Consider the following 23,315-nt stretch of genomic DNA (forward strand, 5'->3'; position numbering starts at 1 on the left):
GATATAAATACAACTAGCTTTAATTAATCTAATTAAATATTATTTTAAGTTATAACTTTGATAGAAATATATAAATAGAATTGTGATGTTGACAAATATAGGCTGGTACTGGGGAGTGCAGAAAGAACACTTTCAAAAATCTTCAAACAAAAGGGTGTGTGTTAATGAGTCTAATAATAGCTGCTTTCTAGCTATTCTAATAATACATATTAAAATTAATATTTGTATATGACAGTGTCCTATAAGGCTATTCTACTACATTTCACAGAAAGAAATCTATTTGTAATCATTGTAATAGATTTCACCCATTGTTAAACATTTAAAAAGAAACTAGCCATATTTCAAAAGGAGTATAATGAGTAAGAAATCCATTGAATAGGGTATTCTGTAGAGCAGAGCAGAAAAATTTAAACCCTTTAGCTTTTGTTGTTGTTATTATTTATTTATTTCAACATGGAGACTGAATGAAAAGCAATTCACAAAGAACCTTGAAATGCCAGTCAAGTTGCTTATAAATCCTGAACCTTATTGTCTCCTCCCAATCATTATCTCTTCACATATTTGGAGGATAATATATCCTTGAAGAACCACTTTTAAAGAATATAATAACATGGATTTTGGCACAGTAGAGGTTGAAATGTTGATGTTTCTTGTCACATATACATTCATAACTAGGCTTTAGTAATTATGATTCCTTCCCCAAATGATTTCACACATTCTATCATGAAAAGCTTAAATTTTATTGAACTTAATTAATTGCATATTGATAAAAATAGTTTGACTGATTTTTAAAGCTTTTTGAAGCTCAGCTAATGAGGTTATTAGATCACAGTGTTCTTACTGTCACTGTTTCTGAAATAAAGATACAGAGAAATGCCATTTTCTTTATTGTTAACTAAAATAGGATTGTTATTATTTGCATGTAAAACATTTATAGATATCAATAAACATGTGGTAGAACTCAAAACTGAGCATGGCTATTTTTATTGCTTTATGCACACCTTTAAATCACTTTACTGAGGTATGATTATAATAAGCTGTACATATTTAGTGTATATAACTTGATGAGTTTGCAATAAGTATATACCCATGAAACCATCACTACAATCTATGCCATAAACATATCCAACACCTCCAAGAGTTATCGTCTGCCTTCTTGACATTGTATTATTTTTATTGTTATTATAGTAATTACTATTATTATTATTTAGTGGTAAGAGTATTTAAAATAAATAAGATTTACCCTCTTAGCAAATTTCTAAGGGATACCACTTATATGAGGAAGCTAAAATAACCAAACTCATAAAAGCAGAGTAGAAGGGTGGTTGCCAGAGGCTGGAGAGAGGGGGGAAGGAGGGAGTATTAGTCAAAGGTACACAGTTTCAATTATGCAAGATGCATACTTCCTGCAGATCTACTATAGAGCATAGTGCCTATAGATTGTAATACTGTATTGCATATTCTTTACAATATGCTTCTCCAGCTACTCTCTTTACGAGGTCAAATATACTTTTCCAATCCTTGAATCCGGTCTTGGCCTATGTGATTTGCTTTTGTCAATGAGACATTAGTAAACATGACAGAGAGGCTTGAACCATGCTTGCAAATTGGCACCTACCCTTTCTATTGCTGTACCTAGGAACCCGCAACCACAGCCAAGTGAGACCGCATGACACCATCCAATCCTATTCTTTCAACCCTCATGGGAAGTTTTAGAGATCAGCTGAACCTGCCCAAATCAGAAGAACCACCAAACTGCCTTTCAGAATTGTGAGAAATAATATTTTTGAATTTTTTGTTTAAGCTAAAAAATTTGAGGATGATTTGTTATGGAGTTAAAGCTAATTAGCACAATATACAATTGACATGTATTTAATCTATTATGTGGATTATATTTCTATAAACAGTAGTTTCTCTAACCTTAAAACACACACCCAGAAATGTACAGATGTAATTCAATCCTTCCTGAATTTCTCTTTTCCAAGTTATTTGTCATTTTTTTTCTCTTTCTCTTCCTCAGCTCAGCTTCTTAGAAAACAAAATTTATAGTAATGGTATTATTTTCTTCCTCTGCTAATCATTTCACAGCTCATTATCATAAGACAGATGTTCCCACTACTTCGTTAAAGGCAATTATCATTAGCATTAAAAGGAAATGTTTTTAGTACTAATCTCACGTAACCTTCCTACAGCATTGCCACTGCTGACCACTCCTTTTCAGAACCTGTTCTGTTATCACTCTTTCCTAGAATTTCCTCCAACTCACCATCCATGCTTTTCAACCTATACTTTCTCTTACCCCTTATTCATGCTTCTCAGAATTTCTTCCTTGCCTTATGACTCATCATTACCTACATAATCCTTGGGTGATTATTTTCCTTCCCAGAGCTTCAAATTCATCTATACAATAATGAACCCCATAATGAACTCCAAATTTACTTTTAGCTCAGTCATCTTTCTTACACTTTAAACATCTCCATCTGAGTGTGTCACAGATACCTGAAGCTCAACATGTGCATTATTGAGTTCAGTATTTCCCCACTCTGAATTGCACCCCCTACTTTATTCAGTATCCAAGCAAATGGCAATATCATCTACTCCATAAGCAAATTGAGACCCTTGCTATTTCCTCTAAAACAAAATATTTAATCATTTACCAACTTCTATATATTTTATTGCCAAAAAACATTTGAATCTGTCAGCTCTTGATGCCCTTCACTACTGTTATGCTTAATCCATTTTGTTTCCATAAACCCATACCAGTTTCCCCTTTTATTAATATCTTATATTAATATGGAACATTTGTCACAAATAATGGACAAATATTGACATTTTATTTTTAACTGAAGTACATACTTTATTCAGATTTCCTTAGTTTTTAAATATTTTTTTTTCTGTTGCAGGATCCTATCTAGGGTAATGCATTACATTTATTTATTATGTCTCCTTAGTCTCCTCTTTCTGTGACAGTTTCTCCAATATTCCTGGTTTTTGATGACCTTGAAAATGTTGAGGATTACTGGCCAGGTGTTTCATAGAATGCTCCTCAGTTGGGATTTTTCTGATATAGCGTCACAGGCTTTAGGAAGGAAAACTACAGAGGTGAGGCACCATTCTCGTCACATTATATCCTGGGTAAATGCTATTACTGTTGATGTTGACCTTGTTCATCACTAGGTTGATGTAGTCCTTATCACTTTCCTCCACTGTAAAGCTACTTTCTTTATTCCACTTTTTTATTCTGTACTTTTTGGAGACACGTCACTATGTGCAGTCCACACTTAAGGAAGGAGGCGTTACACTCCACCTCCTTGAAAACAAAGCATCTAAATAAATTATTTGAAATTCATCTACATGGGAAATTTGTCTATTCTTTTCATTATTCAATCACTTATTTATATCAATATAGAGTTTTAAATTTTATTTTTTGGGTGTAACTCAATACTTCTTTATTTTCTTGCTCAAATTTTTCCAGTTTGGGCCATTGGGAACTCTTTTTTTTTTGTTTTAAGCATCTTTATTGGAGTATAATTGCTTTATAATGGTGTGTTAGTTTCTGCTTTATAACAAAGTGAATCAGTTATACATATATCCCCATATCTCTGCCCTCTTGCGTCTCCCTCCCTCCCACCTTCCCTATCTCACCCCACTAGGTGATCTCCCGAGCTGATCTCCCTATGCTATGCTATGCGGCTGCTTCCCACTAGCTATCTATTTTACGTTCGGTAGTGTATATATGTCCATGCCACTCTCTCACTTTGTCACAGCTTACCCTTCCCCCTCCCCATATCCTCAAGTCCATTCTCTAGTAGGTCTGTGTCTTTATTGCCGTCTTGCCCCTAGGTTCTTCATGACCTTTTTTTTTTTTTTTCCTTAGATTCCATATATATGTGTTAGCATACGGTATTTGTTTTTCTCTTTCAGTTGGTTCCTGTGTCCCTTTGACATCAGTTTCTCGTATGTTTGTTTTTTGTTTACTGGTTTGTTTGTTTTAGCACCTCCTCATGTTCTGACGCAAGATATTCTAGGCTGATCAAGTATATTTCCTGCCCCAGTCCTAGAATCAGCCATTTCTCCAAATAGCCCTGATTCTTTTAATTGGAGAATGGTACTAGAAATCAAGATCGTGGCACTTTGTGTGCTGGTTTCTGCTGCAGTACATTGCTTCTAGGTCTTCTCAGATGACAGAGAAAAAGAAATATATGTGTGTACACCTAGCCATGTATATATACATATCTATGAATACTTTTCATATATAACTATATGTATCTACATTAAGCTAAACATGATTTCATATTGAAGTCTCCAACTCTAATCCATTACCACATGGATCATTCTAGCCTTCTTCTCTTGCTTATCTGTAACCTCCACTCCATCAGTGAGACAATTGGCTCCCACCATCCACCATGCATTGACTTAATTGTTCAATCCCATGCATAGGAGTTTTAGAGTTGCTAACACAGAGAAATAAAGTTCTTAACTAGAGTACAGTGCCAAAATACAGTTTTTTGTTTGTTTTTGTTTTTGCCTTTAGTTTTACAGATTCACTTCCAAAGTTACTTAAGTCGGTACCATTTTTCCCACACTCCCCTAAAGTGGAGGTTGTTTCATACATTTGTAATACTGTTAGATTCTTTGTCACATTCTGCATTTCATCCAGGGATCCTCTAACCTCCTAAATTATTATTTTTTTAATTTATGTACATTAAGGTTTACTCTGTGCTGTAAAGTTCTGTTGGTTTTGATGAATGCATAATGTTATTCTTTCACCACTACAGTATCATACAGAATAGTTTCACCAAGCTGAAAAATGCCTATGCTTCCTTCACTCATTTAGTCATCCCCTGACCCCAACCCCTGACAATCACTGATCTGTGCACTCTCTATAGTTTTTCCCTTTCCAAAAGGTCATATATATAAAATCATACAGTATGTAACCTATTCAGACTGGTTTCTTTCACTTAGCAATATGCATATAGTATTAATCCTGTGTTTGCATGACAATAGTTCATTTATTTTTATCACTGAGTAATAATGCATTATATGGAATTTCTATGGTTTATTAACTTATTGAAGGGTATCTTGGTTATTTCTAGTTTTTGGTGATTATTAATAAAGCTCTTATAAACTTTTTTGTGTAGGTATTTTGTGTGCCATAAATTTTAAAATCAGTTCGGTAAATACCTAGGAGCCAAATGCTTGATTAGATGGTAAGACCAGTTAGCTTTGTAAACACTGCCAAACAGTCTTCTAGGTGGCTGTACCATTTTGCCTCCTTACCAGCATTAATGAACTTCCTTGTTTTCTGCATCCTCAAGAGTAACTGGTATTGCTTTTACTTCCTTTTTTTTTTCTGGATCTTAGCCATTCTGCTATGTATAATGGTATCTCATTGTTGTTTTACTTTTGAGTGCACTTTTAATATAAGGTTGTATATTCCTGTGAACGGTGTCAAAGTTTCATTGCTCTGAATAGCCAGTTTTTAAACATAAGGTTGTGTAAGAGTTCTATATTTTCTAGTTAAACACACCCAAGATAATCCACACATTAAAAAATGAATAAATAAAACAGAGAAGAAATACAGTCTGGGTCTTCTCTTATTTCTTCAGTCGGTGTTGGTTCAAATAGCATCAACAATATAAAATGTGCTTATGACCTATGGCTTAATTACCCACATTTTCTGTAATAGCAATCAAGTTAGTGTACAAAATAGGTCCTGTTATGTAATACTCGTAGACAAATAACCAGGAAAAAAATTAATAATAAAATAAAATAGTAAATATTGAATGTAAGTATTACCAAGTAACAAGAGCATAATAAAAGCCATACTTCTAGAATAATTTGTTAAGTAAGGAGGTAAAAGTGGAGAAAGATTTTGAAAATAACTATCTTTGATAAGTGGTCCTTTCAGTATCTAATCAATTTTATTTAAACAACTATCTACAGCAAATAAATTCATGTTTTAAAAGTCACTAATATGTGTATATATGCTTCATATTAAATGCAGATGATTAAAAATCAGATCCCATGTAAAAATTAGAAAGGTCCTTTGTTTTTGACTTTTTTTGTCTTTTTCTATAGTATTTGAATAACAATTTACCTCCAGACTCAGCATCTTGTTTCATTGGAAAGAGCAGCACCTAGATTCCCTTATGACCTGCAAATCTAGGCATCACAGATACCAACTCAAGCTGAGTATTTTTGTCTTTCCACACCATTATATAATACCTCCTTTGAAGTGACTGTTTATTTAGGGGAGATAAGTTGGGCCAGCACATGAAAATAAAACTTTGGAGTGATATTACAATCTATCACTCTTCCTCCACCTAGCAGTCAGATTAATATATAAAAACACTGGACGCCAATTAAATTTAAATTTTAGATAAAATAGAATAACATATTGCATGGAACATACTAGAAGTAAAGTAATTATATGTTGTTTATTTGAAATTCAATCTTAACTGAGCATCTTTCATTTCATCTTGCAAACCTACCTCCATTCCCCTCAGTTAGTTTATGAGTTCAAGAGGAGAATGACATTGAGAAGATAAAAGAGAGACCAGATCATCATGGAAGATGGTAATACTGCACAGAAAGAATGTAAGATAGGATAAAATATTTAAAGACTCTTTATTTCTTTTATAAGTAACCATAATCATATAAACCAGGATGTTCATTTAACTTTCACTGTCTCTGAAACTATTCACTTATTTTTCATGTTTTCACAAATGTCTCTACCCATATTTTATAGAGGTATATATATATATATATATATATATATATATATATATATATATATATATATATATATATATATATATAACGATGGTTTAGATTGTAAATGAAAGTCAACGAGATGGGATGTACACTTATTTAGTCAACGTTTATATGGTATTTTTATAAGTACCTTATTATACGTGACTTTTTGTGGTGCTAACAGAGGTTTAAGGGTTGTTTTCTCTTTTTTTGTTGTTGTTGAAAGGATGAATCCTGATATAAATTTAAATGAACACCTGAGGATATAGTTAATGAAGACCTTTATATATTTTTGTTATTTGATAATGAAAGGTGGGTTTTTTACCTGAAAGACACCCAGTGACTGACAGAAACAGAATAAGTTTCCAAGAGGAGGCCATCCTTGGTGACTAGGATCGCCTGTGTCCCAGTGTATTTAGCAGCTCTGACGTTTCTTCATTAAAGAATGCCCTGTTGAGACAGATAACAATTTTCAAATACAGAGAAAAGAAAATAAACAAACAAAAAGGCAAACAAACAAAAACCAAATCAAAACTCTCATAATAAAATGATAAATAACTTTCATTGCAAAGGTCAGATTAATATATACTTGGACATTGACAACCATAATAAAGTTTCCATTAGAATTAATTTAGTGCACAACACAGAAACTTTGGAAAAGTGATAAACTTTCTCTATCACATTTACTTATATTGAATACTCCCTTACAGATAATAAAAACATCAGGTTCTAATGGGGATGATTTTTCCTCACAGGGAATGTATAATAGTTATATTTATTACGTTAGACAAATTATTGGACTAGAAAAATAAGGTAGAAGAACCAGTTACATCAATATATACTCTTCTGGTCTAGAACATAACTAATTATCAGTTAAGCAAGTGATTTTACACATTGTGTCTGTAGCTCATCTAAACCTCCACAGGGAATTTTTCTCATTTAATTATTAATGTCAACTGCCTTTGTTTATAACTCCTGTGATTATCTGTACTGTGTTATAGTTCCCTCCTTCTGTGAGTTATTTTCTCAGCATCCTTTGCTAGCCAGAACCTAAGGGAAATAAGGATTTTCATGAATATTTAACATTTTTTGTCTAATGCCATTTTTATAACAATAACCAGTATAGCACATTAATGTCCTTTGATTCCTTTATCTGTCCTGAAAGATACAATAAGCATAAAAATACAAAATTCTAGCATGAAACTTAATATGGAAAAACTTGACAAATGTGTACTAGAAATTCCTATAATAGTCAAGTAACTTCTGAGTTTTCAGGTGTCAGTTACTGGTGTCCTTCTTGGCCAAAAGCAACTAAATTGAGAAATAATTGTACAGTGTGTTGATGATTTAAAATAACAATTGCTTCTTTGCAACTTGTTCCTCCCAATAGACTTAGAGGTTCAGGTTATTTCTATCTTTTAGGAAATATCTTAAAAATATAGATGAGCATTTTTCCCCTAGTTAGGTCATAATTCAATATAGACGTACCCAAAGAGGGAAAGCTTTTCTTAGTGAGTCTTCCACCTGAATGTTAGTTCCATTTTATTTATATTTTAAAATCTAAGCCTTGAAAACCTACTTTAATTACAAGGTTAGGGATTACTAATGGAAAAGAAAGTTAATGAGTTAATAATGGTTGATTCACAGACATCCCTTTCAAAAAAGATATTTTTCATCATCTTTTTTCTTCCAAGTAAATATCAGAAATAAATACAATTTGAAGCACAAAAAAGACCTTATCACTACTTTTTACAGTTTAAAACATTATTATTTATACACTGCTTTTTACCAGAAAGGAAAAAAAGAAAATCAGCACTTCACACATAACAATTAGAGACTTAAAGTTGCTAGAACAACAATTATGATTCATGAAAACTGCATATTTAAATTAGTGAATTCTCAATCCATTGATGAAATTGGCCCTTCACAGACTGTGAGTTCTAAGACATTAATGCCGTTTTGCTTAACTTTTTTTGATGAGCTTCTGCTTAGTCCACGTCCTGAAAACTGGTACTTTCCCTCTCTATTTACAATGTCTTCTGTTGTCTTAAATAGTCTTCATCAACAAATGCAAATATTTTCAGAGCACTTAAATGTTATACACTGGGAATGTCAAAGAGAAAACACACACGCATGCACACATGCTCATACACACGCACACATTCACAGAAGTTAACCATAGGCTACAAGCCAAATAAGCGGGACGATGTAAGTGTAGCATAGATACAGAGCTATCAAAAGGGGAATATATCCGTAAGGATGAGAAGAGTTGGGAATAGTACAGAAGCATCTTTAGCAAAAATTCAAGAAGATATTGAGCTTAGACAGATATCTTACTTTTGGATAGAACGGCCGTGAGCACATGGATAAGTAAGTCGTTATCAGAGAGTGATCCACACCGAATAAATCAACACAGAGTAAAGGGACAGCCAGCGGCCAGAGGATAGACAAGGCTATTTTCGTAAGGGTTCATGGAAGGCATTTCTGATAAGATGACATTTGGGCTCAGTATTCATGTTTTCAACATGCCATTGTAGAATAAGCCTTATATTCCAGGCACATTTTTTTCAGTTCTCAAATAAAAATAGTACCGTGAATTTTATAACTAAAATAATCCACTTTACATTAAAACGTTTTCAAAGAGAAAAAAGCCTGCATGTGTGTGATTGTATGTGTGTGTGTGTGTGTGTGTGTGTGTGTGTGTGTGTGTGTGTGTGTGTGTGTGTTCATTTTCAAACATCAGTGCTTGGTCCTTGGGGCCTAAATGCAAAAAATAATAGTTCTTCAAAGCCATTCTTTTTAAGATGCCTAAATGAGATTCTTTCTTTTTACTGGCTTACTTTCTTCTCATTCTCTCTCTCTCTCTCTCTCGATCGCTCTCTCAAGTAAAGAAAAAAGTAAATAAAATAATCTTTAGGTTCTGAAATATATAAATTTGCATATGCTTCTCTTGAAAAGACAATTATTCCATGGCTTTAATAAAATCCTTGTATCAAAGTAATAAAATAATGTAATTAATCAGACATACATTAAGGTCCTATTACATGCCAAGTTAAATTATAATCAGTTAATAAATATTACTAAAGCATATTAAGATGTATATTTTAGAAATACCTTAATGGAAACTGACAGTTGTACATTAAACTGTTATTTATCAAGAGATTGAAAAGTCAGAAGTACTAAGTTGCATACTACTAATTGGATATATTATTTTTTAAAAAACAATTTTTAAAAGAGCTTATTTCAATGTTTAGAATATATACCTATCATCTGTGATAATCAAATTAGATGTATGAAATGACATATTACTTTGCATTTTTTCCTGAATTATTGCAAATATTTGCAAGTAGAGTAAAATAAGTAGAACATCGTATTAGTACTAAGTCATAAATTATAAACAATACATGCATTGTGCAGTTGAATGCATAGGCAAGTACTTAAAAATATCACTCCTTAATTGGAGTCTAAAATAGGATTGCTAAACATATGTTAAAATAAATCAAGTGATAGTATGCTGCCACCTGAATGCAAGTTAGCTTTTCTTCTTAAAGATACATATAGGAAACCGCCTTGTTTATGACATGTGTATGTGAGTGTGCATAAAGAGAGAGAAATGTCGAGAGAGAGAGATTTCTATTAATGCCTACCAATCTCTCTCTCCTGTTTTATAGCAATGGTTTCCTTCAGTTTGGCCTCTTACTGGCTATTCACACAACAGTCAGAATTACATTTTAAAACATAAATCAGGCTTCATCATTTCCCTGTTTCAGTAGTTTATTCTTAAAATAAAATCCAAATTCCTTATATAGTATTCAAGATCATATCTAATCTAGCCCCTGACTAACTTTCTGATTTCATCTTCTGGCATTCTAGACTCCATTCCCCTCCACATTGACTTTCTTGCTGCTCCTCAAATATACTTTGTACTCATTGTTTCCTTTGCCTGGACCTTTCCACCATCAGTTCTTTCCAGACTGCATCACTTTAAGTCATTGAAGACACTGGTCCTCAGGCCTTTCTTGATCATTCTCTTTAAAATAGCCACCCCCTTGCTTCCTGTCAGTCCTGTCACTGTTCTTCCTTACACTGTCCCTACCGTATTTTTCTTCTTAGCTTTATCAGTGCTTGAAGTTATGATATTTATTTGTTTACTTTATAATTATCTTTTTCTCCTACTAGAATGTGATATCCATGAAAGCAAGAATTTTTGTCTAGTTCATCTTTGTATACCCAGCATCTTGAAGATAATCTGCTTGGTTTTAGTAGGTATTCAATAACTATTTTGAATAATAATTATTGAATAAACTGGAACCTCTGGTAAGTAGATTATTTGGCGCAAGATAATACAAGATGAAAAATTATTATCCCTTAAATTTCCGTAATACTAACAACAGCTACCATTTATGAAATTCTTTGTGCCAGGCATTGTGTCACGCACTTTACTTACACAACCTCTATTAAATAACTTGACATCTCTTATTGATGAAGATAACTTTCCCAAGGACACACAACTAGTAAAAGAACTGGGGTAAGCATAAGGTTGACTTTTAAATTACATCATCTCTTACAGAACTCCACAGCTATTTCTACAAAAGTCTCCAGAAACCCTCTTATCTGACACAATTGGAACTGGTACTGAGTTAGTAAAAAAATCACTTAAAAAAATCTTACACATATACCTGAAAGGTTGTCATTTAACTAATATGATTTAACTCTATATTCTTTGGCCTATCTTATTATATAGGAATGAGATTTTTTTTTTGATCATCAATATTCTGGTGAAAAATTATTTTATCTCAACATCATGAGTCTTTTTCAATGAAAGTCTTGTCTGATGCATAATATACAATTTTTAATTTATTTAGAGTGGTATAAGAACATGTGAAGTTGTCTAATGACAGCATGCTTGAGGTCTTTTATTATTTTTATACAGTTGTCTCACACACATTTAATTTTATAGCATATCCTAAGCCACTCATTTCATTGTTTGTCTAAGACTATTACCTTTTATTTTATTTTGTGTTTTATCCTTTTTTTTTTCTTAGAACCAAATGCTCTCACTCTTGGTACACTCATATGCATTGATCTGCATAACGTTTATTTGAATTACTTAATTACATCAACGTGTACAACCTCCACAGACGGATGACACTACACACCTGAATCTTGGTAAGTATACAACTTACACAGTGACAGTGAGTAACCTAGAGGTGAGCCTACTTAACCATCAACATCTAAATAGTTCTTCATTATTTTCATTTATGGAGACAATAAAGGTTGCTAGTTACTTGGCAAATTAAAACAATAGAGGTTGAGTAAAAGTGTTCTGCTCCAGTTAGCATGTGACAGAGCTGCAATATGAAGGACTTGGATGTAAATGTTAGTGAAAGGAGTAAGATGATCAAATATCTCTTTTTCTGTGTACCTTATTCTCCACCTCAACAATGACTCTTGCTAAGACTGAAGCTAGTGGCACTTTTGTTTGGAAGATACACTTTAAAGGTTGAGCAAGGCCAGGAAGGGGCTCAAAGAAAAGAATCATTAAAAAAAACCCAAAACTTTATGGGAAATTGTATTCTAGATGTTCTTGAAGTTTTCTATCCCAATGCACCTGAACAAAACAATAGATAATAAAATGCTGCAGAAGATCTAGCAAGAACAAATAAAAAGAATGTGTGTTGGTCTTGTTATGTTTGCTATCATATATCTTTTGAGGACCCAGAAGCAGTGTCAGAAGGTGGATACACAGAATTCTCCCTTTCAGACATAACCAGAGTAAATCATGATATTGTGAATCACAAGAAAATAAATTATATTTTGTGTCCTGGACAAAGTGGTATGGGTTGTAGATGGAAGACTGAGCTCATAGTGTTTACATATTGTGAAGATATTCTTTAACACGGTTTTCTACAGTTTGTTCTATTTCTCTCATCTTTTTTAATCTAAGAACTCTTGATCTCAACAGACCCTGCCTGTGGAAAAGGGTACAGTAAAGTTTTAAAACGGGACAGCACTAGTCTTCTGACACTTCAAGGCAACTTTGTAATTTTATTTAAAACACAAAGGTAGAGAAAAGATATGACTCAAGAGTATTTAATAGTACATAGTGTACTTAATCGAGACAGGGACTAAAAAAAAAAAAAAGACAGTGACTCTAGGAATCTGGTGTCAGAAATATTCCATGATTCCTGTTCCTGGTGATAGACATAAGGAAAGGGTGAAGACAGAACTGTGGATCATTCGGCCTGACACCAGCCTCCATGTAAATTCTGACAAGACTTGTGTTAGGATTCTGAGTACGATTCCCTTTCTGGTAATTGGGAACTAGACACAATAACAAATAATACATGACCTTTTTAAAATAATACAAAATATAAAATATTTCTAAATGCCTCAATGAACTAGTTTAGAGGGAAAAACTTATTAAAGATCAAAACTAAATAAAAATAGCAAGTTGAGCAATGAAGCTAACTTTCACCGTGAGGCTATTCATCAAATCCCAGTGAACTTCAGGTTGATGTTCATGGCTTCTCTGAGAGAGTGGGACCAAAATCAAAGCTTAGGGTCCACATAAGATGGATCTTCAAATAGGAAACTCCTTATATCTAGGATTCCAAAAAGTTTCAAGATTATAGTCAGGGTGAATTAGAAATATGTCTCCAGAGAGATACTCTACCCAGAGAAGAGTAAAAGAAAAATTTAAGTCTTAAACCATGAGACTGAATGGAAAGAAAAAAAAAGTCTCATAGTGAAAACTTCGTAATCAATATTCACAAAATATACAGGCAAACAAATCAGTATAAATGAGAAGGAAATGAAGCAATAAAGATCAGAATCTGACTTGCAAAGAATTCAGATATGACTTTTTCAACACAAATCATCAGACAAATGTATATGATCTGTTTTTAAACATAAAGGAATTAGCATTATGCAAAAGAAGAAATAGAGATGAAGAAATTATCTAGAATGCAGCCCAGAAAGGCAAATGGACGGAAAATATGAAAAGAAGGTAAAGAGAATGAAGCATATAGTAAGAATATCTTATATGTCTAATCAAATTTCCATAAAGAGAAAAAGAATGCAATATGTGAAGAGATAGATATTGCTAAAAATTTCCGGAACTGATGAAATTTATCAATTTTAAGATTTATGAACACCAGAAAAAAACAAGAAGAATGAAGTCCTAGATAAATCATAGTGAAAATTGTGAACACCAAAGACAAAAAAAAAAAAAAAATCCAGAGATAAAAAGAAGCATTAATTATAAAAGTGGAAAATCAGACTCTCAGTTGATTTAATGATAGTAGTAATGGAATCCAAAAAAAATTGGAATAATGTGTCAGTAAGAAGGAACAGTCAATCTGGATGTCTTCTTTGGAAAAAATGTATATTTGGGTCATCTGCCCATTTTTTTAATTGGTTTTTTTCATTTTTATGGTGTTGAGTTGATGAGTTATTTGTATATTTTGTATATTAACTCTTTATTAGATATATTGTTTGCAAATATCTTCCCCCTTTCAGTAGGTGACTTTTTCATTTTGTTGATAGTTTCCTTCACTGTGCAAAAGCTTTTTAGTTTGATGCAGTTCCATTTGTTTATTTTTGCATTGTTGTCCTTGCCTTAGGAGATAGATCAAAAAAATACTACTGAAATCAATGTCAAAGATCATACTGCTTATATTTTCAGGTGCTACATTTAAGTCTTTAATCCATTTTGAGTTAGACATTTTTCCAAAGAAGACATATAGATGGCCAACAGGCACAGGCAACATTGCTAATCATCAGGAAACTTTAAATCAAAACCAAAATGAGATATCACTTCACACCTGTCAGAATGGTGATCATCAAAAAGACAACAAATAACAAATGGTGAGGATATGAAAAAAAGGGAACACTTGTGCACTGTTTGTGGGATTGTAAATTGGTGTAACCACTATGGAAAACATTATGGAGATTCCTCAAAAAATTGAAAACGGAACTACCATAATACCCAGAAATTCCACTTCTGGGTAATTATCTGAAGAAAACAAAAACACTAATTTGAAAAGATATATGTACCTCAATGTTTATTGAAGCAGTATTAACAACAGTAAAGATATGAAAGCAACCTAAGAGCCTACAAGTAGATGAATAGATAAAGAAGATGTGATATATATATATAACTCAGCCATTAAAAATGAAATCTTGTCATTTGCAACAACATGGATGGATTTAGAGGGTATCATGCTAAGTGAAACAAGTCAGACAGAGAAAAAAATACCATATAACCTCACTTATATGTGGAATCTAAAAAACAAACAAACAAACAAACAAAACAAAACAGACTCATAGGTACAGAAAACAAAAGGGTGGTTGCCAGAGGTGGGGCGCGTGAGTGAAATATGTGAAGGGGATTGAGAGGTACAAACTTCCAGTTATAAAATAAATAAACCATTGGGAAACAATATACAGCACAAGAGATACTGCCAATATTACATAACTTTGTATGGGGACATTGTTGCAAGACATTGTAGCATCATTTTGTAATGTATGTAAATGTCCGATCACTTCGCAGTATACCTGAAACTAACATAATATTGTATGTTGACTGTATTTCACTAAAAAAGAAATAATTGTCAATGTATAATTCTGAACAGTGAAAATATCTTAAAGGACATGAGTTAAATAAAGTTCTTACTACTCAATCAATAGCCAAGAGGTCAATTATATCTTAATAAAACTGGGGAAACACCTGAATTTGTCAAAAATAAACCTTTATTGAGAAAAATAATAAATGATATTCATCAAATAGAAGGACAAAAAGTAATTGCAGAGGGAAGCTCTGAAATGTATAAAAGGAACATAACAGAAGCTAACTCATATAATACAATATTTACTATATGCCAGGTATTGTTCTAAGTACCTTACCTTGGGAATTCATTTAATACATAGAGCTCTATGAGATAAATTTAATATTCTCATTTTAGAGATGAGATATGTGAGGTAAAAAGAGGTTAAGTAAATTTTCTAAAATTACACAGCTATAGAGTACACTTGAGATTTCTATTTAGATAGTCTGGGTACAGAGCCTATGACTTTAAACAACACACTATACTGCCTGAAAAAATAGTCAGGAAAAAAATATGGTATGAGAGACAATTTAAGAAAAGATTGGCTTACATATGCCTTGGTAATGATTTTTTGGATATGACACCTAAAACACAAGCAACAAAATAAGAAATAAACAAGTGGGACTACATTAAACTAAAGAGCTCTGTACAGCAAAAGAAACTTTCAATAAAGTGAAAATATTTTCTGATTCTTCCTTACAGAATGGGAAAAAATATTTACAAACCATATATTCGATGAGGGCCTAATATCCAAAATATATTTAAAAACTCATGCAACTCAATAGCAAAAAAAGAAGCAATTAAAAAATGGGCCAAGGGTCTGAATAGATATTTTTCCAGAGAGGATATATGAAAGGCTAACATGTACATGAGAAGCAGCTCAACATTACTAGTCATTAGAGAATTGCAAATTAAAACCACAGTGAGATATCACCCCATACTTATAAGAAGGGCCATCATGAAAGACAAATAACAAATGCTGGCGTGGGTGTGGAGAAAAGGAAATCCTTGTGCACTGCTGGTAGAATTGTAAATTGACACAGCCATTATGAAAAATAGTATGGAGGATCCTAAAAAAATTAAAAATAGAACTACCACATGATTCAGTAATTCCACTTCTGAGATATAGCCAAAGGAAACAAAAGCACTAACTCGAAAAGGTATCTGCACCCCCATGTGCACTGCAGCATTATTTACAATAGCCAAGACATAGAAACTACCTAAATGTCCACTGATAGGTGAATGAATAAAGAAGTTGTCATATTATCTTATATTTATATATATTGCTATATATATTATATATATAAATATATATATGTTATATATTTATATATGATATATATGTTAAATATTTATATATGATATATATAAATATATATGTTATATATAAATATAGGACATATATCACAACATACATATAATCACAATTTATGTCTCATATATATGAATATTATTCAGCCATAAAGAATGATGAAATCCTGTTATTTGTGACAACACAGATGGACCTTGAAGGCATTATGCTAAGTGAAATAAGTCTGACAGAAAAAACAAGTACTGTATGATCTCACTTATATGTGAACTCTAAAACAAACAAAAGCAAACTCACAGAAAAGGAGATCAGATGTATGATTACCAGAGGCAGAGGGTGGAGATAAGGGGAATTAGAGGAAGATGGTCAAAAGGTAAAAGCTTCTGGTTTAAGATAAGTAAGTACTGCTAAGACTGTAATGTACAACATGATAACTATGGTTAACCCTGTTGTAGGATATATAGGAAATTTGTTAGGAGAGTTAATCCTAAAAGGACTCATCACAGGGAGAATTTTCTTTTGTTTCTTCTTTCTTTTCTTTTTATTGTATCTAGATGAGATGGTGGATATTAGCTGAACATGTTGTGGTAATCACTTCACAATATATGTAAATCAAACCATCATATTGTTATGCCTTAAAGTTATACAGTGATATATGTCAATTATATTTCAATAAAATTGGAAGGAAAAAAGAATAAATGGAAAACAAAGATTGCTTTAATCAAGCAACAATAATCATGTCTTGTGGGTTAAAATGTAAGGCAAATAAAATTAAAATACATGAAGTAGCATAAAAATCTGGAGAGAAGTGACTGAAGTTAAGTAGTTCAACAGTTTATGTATATTCAGAAGGAAAGTAAGATACTAATTTAAATTTTTTATAAAATGTCTATGTTAAATTTTCTAGTTTAACTGCTAACAAAGTAGAAATTTGTCAGAAAATGAATCTATTTATATTCAGTATAAATATTTACCATATCCTACTGTTTAGTAATGAAGAAAACTTTTATATTTAAAACTCTTACACAGAATTTAGCACATACACAACTTTCTGCATGCCCTATAAAACAGAAACCTTAATTGTTTAGTCCAACATTAGAGGCTCTCCACAGTTTCACTCAAAGTACACATCTTGTCATATCTTCTACTACTCCACCTCAAACATTTTGGAGCCCAGCTAATGGAAATAATTTTTCCTTTGCAAATCCAATTCGTGTTGTATATCTTCCAGAAAAACTTGCCCACACATTCCTCAGCATAAAATTCCTTATTTCAAAATATCTAGGAAGGCATAAAATAAATTATTAAGTTGCTTAATTAAGGGCATGCAAAAGTCATAATTTGAGTGTATTTGGGGTATCAGGCTGCAGTGATAAGGCCAGAATGGCTGCACTCTAATGCCCAGGAAGGAGAAACAGGGAATCAAATCTGTGAGTTACATAAGACCAGATCTCAAAGTATTCATAGGTTTGAGAAAGGAGTTTGAATTTTATTATAAACATCATCATGATAAATATAAACTATTCCTATCACATAATTCAATTTCTAAAGTTCTCAGATACTTTCCAATAATATCTAATTTTGCCATTCAGAGTACACAGGAACACATGACACTCTGTTTGTACAGATTGGACGACAGGTGTGAAAAAGTGATGGAACTTGCCTAACCTCTCCATAATTCAATGTCAGCATCAGGACTAGCACTCCTGTCTTCTGATTCCTGGTCTAGAGAGCTACATATTATCTGCAAGTTGCCTTTTCCATTTTCTACTGATGAGAAAATATATTTTAAATTCACAGTTGTTGTAGAATTTAAGAGAATACATTTTCATATATTTTAGGAGAGGTTCTTCTTGAAAAAATGAGTGGAATGACTTGTGACTTGAAACCTGGTTTCTTGCAATGATAGGGTCTCAGTGAAGGGCAAAATGTGTGAATGATGGAAAAGGGCACCAGAGTTATTGCATGCTGTCCTGGAAAACAAACCGTGAAAGCTCATGTTCAGGGTTCCACATGGACAGGTAAGTCAACTAAATTCTGTGTAAAAGAGTTATAATTTCAGGTGTATGTATTCTTTATCACCAAACTGTGAGAGGTGGCAAAGATTTAAGATGAGTAGAAATCTGTTTTCTGATTAATTAAAGTTAGCCTCTGAGAGGGAGCTCGAAATGCTGGACAGGTAAGACAGTGTAAGAAGACACTGAGGAAACCCAAAGGATCTTGAGTACTGAAGGTTTTCTTTATATAACAACATGGTATGAATACGATTTTAGCGTTATTGTCTCTAGCAAGATAGATGGAACCATTATTCATCCTGGTATTTAATATTCTTTTAATTTATTTAAGTATGAAAACAAGGATCTTTTGAAGACACTTAAAATGTCATTGTGCTCACTTGGTCTTGGCTAAATTGAGTTTTTAATGATTTACTTAAAATTTAACCTGTATCTCCTCAGAAAATTGGCACTTTGAATCATTATTGTCAGCTGGCAGTTGATACCACCAGGCTAAACTGCATTTAAATAATGTCTTGTTATAGGCACATGGTTAAAAGGGAATAGTAGATAGTTCCAAGGCAATGTTTGAAACAGTTAATAGCAATCTCCTCAGGGATCATATACATCTTTTTCTTCATTTCCATATTAAGCTATTTTGCCTGAAATATTCAAATTCTCTAAAGACAAGGGAAATATTGCTGATAAAAGACCAAACAAACAAAAATATCTAAACCAAAGAAGGAAACAAACAAAAACTTGGAAATATGTCCCATATAAATGTATAGTGTTATTATAAAACATTAGGTAGCTCCCTGGTGGAATTTTACTTGCCATATGACAAGAATGCGTAAGTGTGGTTTTCTTTGTTGTTGACTGACCGGGGACTTATAAAGAAACAAAGAATGAAAAAGAGGCTACAGGGAAGTGCAGTGGATGTTTTTATATCTCAAAACTTTAATCTGAATGACTATTACTGACTTTTTTCCCACACAGTAACTACTGAGAAGCAACGAAGTCAATAGGGACTAGTAAGGAAAGTGAAGAAACCTAAATTCTGGGCAAAACCAAGTCCCTGCCTCCCTCTGCCTTAGCTTCTTCAATCATGGCAGCACCAGCTTTTCTGGACTCTCAGCATCTAGTTACCTGACTTTGTTAAGGCCTTTGAAGAGTCACAGATAAAAAGTCTAAAAACCCAAAATGGACGTCAATGTTTCCCCACATTGTTACCCTCAATCAGTGAAATGGCTTTGAAAATTCTTAATTTTCATTTTATTTCAGCATCAAGCATTTATTACAGTTCACAGAGTTGCAAATGTAAGTAAGTTATCAAAGACAAGATGCACTTCAATTAATTCTACTCCTCATCAACAGACAACTTAGGAGAGAATTTACACAAGTGTCCAGAACTTGCCAGGACTAAGAGATTCAGAGTCTATGCAACACCGTACTAGCTGATAGGGGTCCCAAGGGGCCTGCTTCAGTTTCAGTCAAATGAGTAAAAATGGATTATCATAGTCTAGTAACTGAAAGAATTGGAAAGTGTAAGATCAGGTCATGTAATGGAAACTTTTTTGTAGAGTGAAGTTGCTAGGCTTAGTTTGTATTTAAGATATTTATAGCTATTCTAGGCTATTCCAAATAGCCGTAAATGTATTAAATCAAGATACTTTTCACATTCAAGTATAATAAGAATTTGCATCTTTTGACATTTTACCAAGCCAACAAGATAGTACTTTATTTTTTGGGGAAGACGTCCTTAAATTGAGTTTTCACATAAGTGAAGTGAAGAAATTAGGGCAAGTTAAGCAGATTGATTAATTTCATAATCTAAAATAAGTAGCATATCATATATTACAATTTTTTTTTTTTTTTTTTTTTTTGTGGTCTTAGCATGCACCTTTAAGGATTTTAGTTCCCTGACCAGGGATTGAATCCCGGCCAGTGTAGTGAAAGTGCTGAGTCCTAACCACTGGACTGCCAGGGAATTCCCTACAATTGATTTTTATACACTACTTGTTTTGAAATAATTATGGTTCATGGGTAGTTGAAAAAAAAAGTACCGGAAGGTCCTGAGTTCTGTGCAACTTTTACCTCTCCTCCCCCAATGTTAGTTAGCATCTTACATAGTAATAGAACAGTATAAAAACCATGAATTTGGGATTGGTACAATCTACAGAGTTTATTCAAATCTCTTCACATTATGTGCTCTCATTTGTGTGTGTGTGTACATGTGTGTGTTTGTGTATTTCTATGTGATTTTATCACATACCTAGCGTCACGGAACTACCACCCCAATCAAGATGCAGAACTGTTCCATCACCACAAGGCTTTCTCATGCTTTATCGCCTCCTCCACTATCTCCCTGTCTTTGAAGTCTAATCCCCAGAAACCGCTAATCTGTTTTCCATCTCTATAATTACATTATTTCAGAGTGTTATATAAATAGAATCATGCAGGAGGAAATCATTTGAGATTGGCTTATTGCTCAGCATACTTCCCTTGAGATTCATCTAAATTGTTATATGTATTCTTCGGCATTGCTGAGTTGTATTTATGGTGTGGATTTATCATAATTTGTTTATTCAACCTTTGAAAAACATTTGGATCGTTCCCAGTTTTGGATATTGTAAATAAAACTACTATCGATATTTTTGTAAAGCTTTTTAAGTGAGCATAGCTTTTTAATTTCTGTGAGATAAATGAGAAAGGTTGCAACTGCTGCGTTATCTGTTAAATCCATTTTCAGTTTTTTTTTTAAATACCAAACTAATTTTTCAGAATGGTCATACATTTTAAATTCTCACCAGAAATGCTGAGTGATCCATTTCTTTGCATTCTTACCATGCTTTGGTGTTTTTTTTTTTTTTTTAACCATTCCAATTAATGTATAGTAATAACTCATAGTATCTTTAATTTGTATTTTTTTAATGGGTAATGATGTTGAACAACTTTTTTATATTCTTACTTTCCATCTATATATCCTCTTCAGTGAAATGTCTGTATCTCTTACTTGTTTTCTAACTAGGTTGTTTATATTTTTACTATTGAACTTTAAAAGTTCTTTATACATGCTATATACAGGTCTTTTGTCAGATATGTGGTTTACAAATATTTCTCCCAGCCTGTAGCTTGTCTTCCCATCCTCTTAACAGGGTCTTTTATTGACCAAAGCCATGTTGATGAGGTTCAATTTATCGATTGTTCCTTTTATGGATTGTGATTTTGGTGTCAAGTCTAAAGACTCTTCACCTAGTCCTAACTCCCAAAGGATATCCAATTGCTCTGGCACCATTTGTTGAAAAGGTTACCCTTCCCCATTAATTTCTTTTGCATTGTTTTAGAAATTCAGCTTGGCATATTTTTGTGGGTCTATTTCTACATTCTGTTTCTGTTCCACTGACCCATGTATCTAACCCTTTGTCACACTCCCTAGATTGGTGTATCTTTATATTAAGTCTTAACATAAGGAAGAGTGATGATTCTCACCTTATTCTTTTTCAGAGTTGTTTTAGGTCTTCTACCTCCTGTGACTTTCCATATAAATTTTGAGGTAAACTTTCTATGTCTACAAGAAAATCGTGCACGGCTTGTGATAGGAACTATGTTACACTCATAGATATATTTGGGGACATTTGACATTTTTACTATCTTGATTCTTCCTGTCAATGAACAAGTTATCTTTCACCACATTTTGTAATTTTCAACATACAAATCATAACATGTTTTGTTAGATTTATAACTATCTCATTTTCTTTGGCTACTAATGATTAGCTTCCATAATCGTGTGAGTCAGTTCCTTATAATGTCTCTCTCTCTCTCCATACAGTTAATGGTTTCCTTATATTCTTAGCACAATACATACATAATCTGCTGCAAGAATTCTACATTGTATAAATAGTGTATTTAATTAATATATGTTTAAATATACATCTTTTAATAACTGATGATCTCAGAATATGCTGATTCAGAATATCTTGGAAAACTTAAAAAATCTGAATTGTATCCATTTCATTTATTTTATATTGTACCTAGTAAAGCAACATTGAATAAATATATATTGTTTATATAGAGCTATTGTGCACTGATATTTTTAGACTGCTGTGATTGGCTCATACAAGTTTTGAAATGCTCCCAGTTTCTGAGAAATGCTTACATTTCCAGATGAAGATTGTAAATCTAGCAAAGTTAGAGTACAATTGAATTTGATATTAGATGTGCAAATAGATGTAATGGTCAACATGACAACCCATTAGGAAGACCCACTTGACAGATATCTTGAATATTTCCCAGAAGCATATTTTCAGAATAGAAGGTACAAGAAATATGTGACCATTGTAAATTAGGCAGTGACCCAAATATAAGATACACTGTATAAAACTAATGCAGAATACATTTTTGCTGTTCTTTTGGTATTGCTCAATTTTAGGATTTACTTTATTTCAAAAATCTAAAAACTATATACTTCAACTTTTGAATGCTGAGAAACATGATTCTGTAGAGTCAAGATGAGGTTGTAATTGCACAGGAAAGACAACTAGTTAAAGTTGCAGGGGAAATCCCGTATTGAAAGAATTCTATTCCTGGAATTTATAACAGAACAGAGATTTCAAGTCCTGGAAAAGTTTAAATAGAAGTGACCAAATG

The 23,315-nt window shown here is 32.7% G+C and overlaps 1 protein-coding gene across 2 annotated transcripts in view; it reads right to left on the reverse strand.

Annotated features, from left to right (window-relative positions):
- The window catches only part of CNTN5 (contactin 5), a 1,367,783-nt gene that overhangs the window by 784,726 nt on the left and 559,742 nt on the right, over positions 1-23,315 (reverse strand). For both annotated transcript variants that reach the window (XM_082409880.1, XM_082409881.1), the window contains one exon: positions 7,082-7,206. In XM_082409880.1, the coding sequence (XP_082266006.1) occupies positions 7,082-7,136 (55 nt within the window). In that variant the 5' untranslated portion in view covers positions 7,137-7,206. The remainder of the gene's footprint in view (positions 1-7,081; positions 7,207-23,315) is intronic.

The sequence above is a fragment of the Balaenoptera physalus genome (genome assembly GCF_965194825.1).
Source record: "Balaenoptera physalus genome assembly, chromosome: 10".
Classification (NCBI taxonomy): Eukaryota; Metazoa; Chordata; class Mammalia; order Artiodactyla; family Balaenopteridae; genus Balaenoptera; species Balaenoptera physalus.